The 6,282-nt window shown below is 55.3% G+C and overlaps 3 protein-coding genes across 4 annotated transcripts in view; 2 read left to right on the top strand and 1 right to left on the bottom strand.

Moving 5' to 3' along the window:
* The window catches only part of VMAC (vimentin-type intermediate filament associated coiled-coil protein), a 7,829-nt gene extending 5,385 nt beyond the window's left edge, over positions 1-2,444 (bottom strand). Inside the window, exon 1 of the mRNA XM_011967405.1 lies at positions 2,227-2,444. Coding sequence (XP_011822795.1) covers positions 2,227-2,417 — 191 coding nt within the window. The 5' untranslated portion in view covers positions 2,418-2,444. The remainder of the gene's footprint in view (positions 1-2,226) is intronic.
* Positions 2,445-3,249: 805 nt separating this feature from the next.
* NDUFA11 (NADH dehydrogenase (ubiquinone) 1 alpha subcomplex, 11, 14.7kDa) overlaps positions 3,250-6,282 on the top strand; it is an 8,291-nt gene continuing 5,258 nt past the window's right edge. The window contains exon 1 of the mRNA XM_011967401.1: positions 3,250-3,708. Coding sequence (XP_011822791.1) covers positions 3,612-3,708 — 97 coding nt within the window. The 5' untranslated portion in view covers positions 3,250-3,611. The remainder of the gene's footprint in view (positions 3,709-6,282) is intronic.
* Positions 3,617-6,282, top strand: part of LOC105530058 (alpha-(1,3)-fucosyltransferase 5) — a 77,450-nt gene continuing 74,784 nt past the window's right edge. For both annotated transcript variants that reach the window (XM_011967403.1, XM_011967404.1), the window contains exon 1: positions 3,617-3,708. The gene's annotated coding sequence lies outside the window, so the exon portion shown is untranslated. The remainder of the gene's footprint in view (positions 3,709-6,282) is intronic.

Raw genomic sequence — 6,282 nt, 5'->3', positions numbered from 1 at the left:
TGTTTGTTTGTTTGTTTGTTTGTTTGTTTGAGACAGAGTCTCTCTCTGTCGCCCAGGCTGGAGCGCAGTGGTGCAACTTCTGCTCACCTCAACCTCTGCCTCCTGGGTTCAAGCAATTCTTGTCCCTCAACCTCCCGAGTAGCTTGGGACTACAGGTGCCCGCCACCACACCCAGCTACTTTTTTATATTTTTAGTAGAGACGGGGTTTTGCCATGTTGGCCAGGCTGGTCTCAAACTCCTCAGCTCAGGTAATCTGCCTGCCTCAGCCTCCCAAAGTGATGGGATTACAGGCTTGAGCCACTGCGCCCGGCCTCCCCATCTATTCTTAGTAGGCTCTTCCTCCAGGAAGCCTTCCCTCTGAGACCCCTCAGAGCCCCATACGCCCCTCCATCACAGCCGTTGACCACCGATGATGTAACTGCCCAGTGACATGTCTATCTCTCCACTGGACTGTGGACGCCCAATGGGCAAGGCTGAGTAGGTCTTACTGATGTGCTCCAGTACCCAGCATAGTGCCTGACACACAGTAGGGGTTCAATGAAGATGAATGGATGAGTGCCCGGCACACAGCAGATGCTCGGTAAAAATGAATGAATATGTCCAATTAGCTCTGAATTAATAGTTCCCACCTGGAGCTCAGCTCCTCCTAGCTCCCTGGGTGCCTGTCTCATCTCTTTCATCCTCAGCTATCAGAGGGACTCTTCAAAAATGCTGATACGGGACAGCATGGTGGCGCATGCCTGTAATCCCAGCACTTCGGGAGGCTGAGGTGGGAGGATCGCTTGAGCCCAGAAGTTCCAGGCCAGCCTAGGCAACAGTCTGATCCCATTTCTAAAGGATTTTTTTTTTTAATCAGCCAGGTGTGGTGTCGCACGCCTGTGATCCCAGCTACTTGAGAGGCTGAGGAGGGAGGGTGAGACTGTAGTGAGTCGAGATTGCACCACTGCATTCCAGCCTGGGCAACAGAGCAAGATCCCATCTCAAAAATAATAAAAGACAGATAGGCGTGGTGGCTTATGCCTATAATCCCAGCACTTTGGAAGGGTGAGGTAGGAGGATTGCTTGAGCCCAGGAGTTCAAGACCAAACTGGGCAACATGGCAAAACTGTTTCTACAAAAAAATTAGCCATGCGTGGTGGTGGACGCCTGTAGTCCCAGCTACTGGTGGTGGTCAGACTGAGATGGGACAATCACCTGAGCTCCGGAGATCGAGGCTGCACTCCAGCCTGGGCATAGGAGTGAGGCCCTGCCTCAAAAATAATAAATTTAGGCCGGAGGTGGTGGCTCACACCTGTAATCCCAGCACTTTAGCAGGCTGAGGCGGGAGGATCACCTGAGGTCAGGAGTTAGAGACCAGCCTGCCCAACATGACAAAAAACAATCTCTACTAAAAATACAAAAAATTGACCGGGCGTGGTGGCTGGCGCCTCTAATCCCAGCTACACGGGAGGCTGAGGCAGGAGAATCGCTTGAACCCGGGAGGTGGCGGTCGCAGTGAGCTGAGATCATGCCACTGCACTCCAGCCTAGGCAACAACAGTGAAACTCAGTCTCAAAAAACTCATAATAAATTTAAAAAGTTAAAATGCTGATATGGGCTGGGCATTGTGGCGCATGCCTGTAATCCCAGCACTTTGGGAGGCCGAGGTGGGCAGATCACCTCAGGTCAGGAGTTCGAGACCAGCCTGACCAGTATGGTGAAACCCTCTCTCTACTAAAAATACAAAAAAATTAGCCAGGCGTGGTGGCAGGTGCCTATAATCCCAGCTACTCGGGATGCTGAGACTGGAGAATTGCTTGAACTTGAGAGGCGGAGGTTGCAGTGAGCTGAGATCGTGCCACTGTACTCCAGCCTGGGCGACAGAGTGAGACTCCATCTCAAAAAAAAAAAAAAAAAAAAAAATGCTGATATGATCCCCTCTTCCCCAGCTGAAGAGCCTGCTATGGCTCCCAGTGCCTACGCTGGGCGGTCTGTGGTACCTGCGTCGCTCAGCACCTGTGGGAAAGTGGGCCTGTTTGAAGTTAGAGGCCCACACCTGTGTCACTTCTCTCAACTTTACATACTGATTACTAATTAGAGTTTTTTGGTGTTTTTATCAATCTCATAATCAGTCTAGCTTCCATACGAGTGCACACGGTTCCCCCTACCCTTCCTTGCTTTCCAGCCTCGACTCTGCCTCCGCCCACCGCCTCGGTGAAGTTCACCTGGCCGGCCCCGGGCCTCACCGGTCCTTGGCGCGACCCAGTTCGTCTAGGGCAGCGCGCAGCTGCTGGTCGTGGAGAGCCAGGCGCTCGGCCTGGGCGTGCACCGTGCGCTCCGCCGCGTCCAGCCGCGCCTCCAGCTCCGCCGCGCGCCGGTGCACGGCCGCCAGGTGTGCGTTCGCCTCCCGGATCTGCAGGGCAGGCGGCGCCGACATGGCCCAGGCCGCTGTCCAGGCCCGGCCACGCCCCCGGGAGGCCCGGAACTGGCAAGGCCCCGCCCCTGGGATGGCCCCGCCCCTCTGAGCCTCGGCGCGATTGGTCGCTGACCCCGCTAGACTCCGCCCCACAGGGCTAGGTCGCGTTCTCCTCAAACCCAAACACTACCACCGGTTCCGGGATCATGAAACTCCGCCCCTGAGTTTGGGCTCGCTCTAGGATTGGCCAAGATCTTGACAGCCACGCCCCCAGGCTGGCCACATCCTTTGGCGGCTAGCGCAACTCAGGCTCTGGAAACGGGATTGGTCACACCTTCGATACTGTCCCCGCCCTACTTGGAAGCTAACACCAGGATTGGCCCGGACTCCGCGAAACAGCATGTTGCCCGTCAGGGGCAGATCCAGGCACGGCCTCGCCCTTTTATCCTTTATACAGTCTCGGATTGGTCAAGTCCCTTTTAGGTTCTCCCTCCAATTCTAGCCACGCCCTCAAGTCAAGCGCCTGGGTACTTCATCCGGCCTAGGGCGTGGAATAGCCACTGGTTGGACAGAGGCCACGTCCCGCGGAGCTTCTAGTATTGTCATTGGTCACTTTTCCGTCTAGTATTGTCATTGGTCATCTTCCCGATAATCCCCGCCCCTGATCCTGTCCATGGCCCAAAACAGTAGCCCGCGGCTTAGACTCCAGCTTGGTGACTGACCACAGGGCATAACCACTCGCAATACAGATTCTGACACTGGGTGTGGCCACATCCCCGCCAAGCCCCGCCCCACAGCCATTGTCTCGTTTTGTCTCGCTGCTATCAACTGCAGTCTCGCCCGTCCCAGTCTGAGCTTGGCCCCTCCCCTAGTAGATTAGTCCCCGCCTCTGGTAGTCAAACCGTCCCTAACCTAGGATTCCCTGAGCTGGGACTAGCGAAATCTGTCTGCACTGATCGCAGTCGTCCTCAGTTTTACCCTCTGGGAATCGGCCTGGAGGTGCACGTGCTGCTCTCTTCCACCAGGCCCGTTCCTGGCGCGTGGCGCGATCCGTGTCCATGTCCGCGGCTGTCAATAAAGTTGCTCACTTGTTGCCGGCCCGCTACCCCGAGAGGTTGCGCGCGCCGCCCGAGAAGTCTCGCGATAGCCAGCTGCGTCTGCCCTTGCTCTTGCCGAGCCGGCGGGGTCTGAGGTGTGGGATCAGGGTAGCAGGCTATGGCGCCGAAGGTTTTTCATCAGTACTGGGATATCCCCGATGGCACCGATTGCCACCGCAAAGCCTACGTCACCACCAGTATTGCCAGCGTCGCTGGTGAGCGCCGACCGGGCCCGGAGGTGGAGGGCCGAGGCCGCAGGGAGGTCGTGGGGTCACTGGGGGCTGTCTTTTTGAATCGAACGGGGCTGGGAGTCTCGCGGGTACGCACGTGGTCGTCATCGGGGTGTCTTGGGCAGTCGTAGAGGGGGGATCTTGTGTGAAATGGATGTTGGTAGGGAATCTAGCAGGGTTGGGAGGTCGTGACATGAGACAAACTAGTCCCTGGGGTCGTCTGAGGCGGTCCCTAGCGATCGCCAGGCTCGGGGAAATTGTGGAGTGAGACATGGCCATTATCAGGTCCAAGGAGCTAGGGGACCACGAGACTTTCCAACGGGGTAGCAGATTGTTAGAGGTGATCATGAGTCATGATCGGGGCATCTGAGGGCGGTACAAAAGTTTGAGAAAGTTTTGGGGTGGGATGAGGTCTTTCTGTGGTCAGGGGGTGCTGAGTGGTTAGGGACACCTGAAGCTTTTCCTGGGACTGCCAGAGAGGTCCTAGGTGAGGTGGATCAGGAGCTACTATGAGGGTAGTCTTGCAGGGGAATAAGAAGGACCCACAAGCCCTGGCATTCTCTTTTTTTTTTTTTTTTTGAGACAGAATCTTGCTCTGTCGCCCAGGCTGGAGTGCAGTGGCGCGATCTCGGCTCACTGCAACCTTCACCTCCCTGGTTCGAACAATTCCTCTGCCTCAGGCTCCCAAAGTGCTGGGATTACAGGCGTGAGCCACCACGCCCGGCAGGCCCTGGCATTCTCTTATAGGGTAGACCTGAGTCTTGCGCCTTCCAGCCTAAGCGTTTCATGGGCATCATGTCCTTTAATTCTCAGCCACAGGTTGGGACTCATCAGGTCCCAGATGGGGCTGGAAGGAGGAGACAGCTTGTCTCAGGGTGTGATGCTGATGAGTGAAGGACTTCTGGGACCAGGGGGGCTCCCTAGGGGTCTTAGAGGGGGAGGTCGGAACTTTTGACAGAGTCGCCATGTCAGGGGATCTCTGATGGCATCACATTTAGATTTAGGGGTGGTCAGGGCTTCTGTGAGCCCTCCAAGGGTGCCCAGGGGTCTTCAAGAGTGACATTCGTTCTCCCTAAGGTTTGTTTTTTTTTTTTTTTTTTTTTTGAGACAGAGTCTCATTCTGTCACCCAGGCTGGAGTGCAGTGGCACAATCTTGGATCACTGCAACCTCTGCCTCCCAGGTTCAATCTATTCTTCTGTCTCAGCCTCCCAAGTAGCTGGGATTACAGGTGCCTGCCACCATGCCTGGCTAATTTTTGTGTTTTTAGTAGAGACAGAGTTTTACCATGTTGGCCAGGCTGGTCTGGACCTCCTCACCTCAGATGATCTGCCCACCTTGGCCTCCCAAAGTGCTGGGATTACAGGCATGAGCCACCGCACCCGGTCTTCTCCCTAAATTCTTCAGTGACAGCTCCACTCAGTGTACAGAACTTGACTGAAACTTGTTTCTGGGTCCTCCCCTCACTGCCCCACTCACTTCATTCCGGGGCTCCCCTAACTTCTCATCTGAGGGAGATAAATTGTTTCATGTCTGGTTTCCCTGAGTTGGGGGCCCTGGACGAGGGGGATGCTGTACTCAGCAGAGCCCAGGACCTGTGGGCACATGATAACTATGGATGAATGAATGAATGAAGCATCTTGTGGGTATCATTTGTGAGTGAATGAATGAGTGAATGTGGCACCTTGTTAGGTACTCGGTAACTTTGAGTGAATTAATGAGTGAATGAATGAGTGCATGAGTGGCAGTAGCTGAATGAATGAATGAGAGTGAATGAGTGGCAGTGGCTGAATGAATGAATGAATGCAGGAGAATGAGCGACAGTAGCTGAATGAATGAATGAATGAATTCACACTGGGTCTGGTGGTCCCTGTGGGAGGCTCAGAGGGAACCAGCAGAGGGGGAGCAGCGGGAAGGGGGCCTTTTGAAGGGCTCTGAGGGCTCCTAGAGGGGTGGATATGGCAGGACACCACAGCTGGATGACAGCTGTAGCAGAGTTGGGGTGGGGCAGTCCTTGACCTCTATGGGATGATCAGGGGGTCCCAGCTCGTCCACTCCCAGTTCAAGGACTTTGGAAGGGATGGAGGATGGTGGGCACGCTCACGGTGTCAGCCGTGCTACATGAGCTGCTAGGGGTCTCTTGGCCAGGACCACTGGCCTATGGGGGTGGCATAAGGAGGTTCCGACCAGGAGTCCCTCGGTGACTGGGTTCTGGGGGCGTCACTGAGTCTTGTCTGTAGTTCCCTCTTGAGATGAGAGGGGTTTTTTGTTTGTTTGTTTTTTGTTTTTTTTTTTGAGACGGAGTCTTGCTCGGTCGCCCAGGCTGGAGTGCAGTGGCCGGATCTCAGCTCACTGCAAGCTCCGCCTCCCGGATTCACGCCTTTCTCCTGCCTCAGCCCCCCAAGTAGCTGGGACTACAGGCGCCCGCCACCTCACCCGGCTAGTTTTCTGTATTTTTTTGGTAGAGACGGGGTTTCACTGTGTTAGCCAGGATGGTCTCGATCTCCTGACCTCGTGATCCGCCCGTCTCGGCCTCCCAAAGTGCTGGGATTACAGGCTTG

The sequence above is a fragment of the Mandrillus leucophaeus genome, unplaced genomic scaffold, assembly GCF_000951045.1.
Source record: "Mandrillus leucophaeus isolate KB7577 unplaced genomic scaffold, Mleu.le_1.0 Scaffold8, whole genome shotgun sequence".
Lineage (NCBI taxonomy): Eukaryota > Metazoa > Chordata > Mammalia > Primates > Cercopithecidae > Mandrillus > Mandrillus leucophaeus.
The sequence above is the reverse complement of the archived record's forward strand: the minus strand, read 5'-3'. Positions and strand labels throughout refer to the sequence as shown.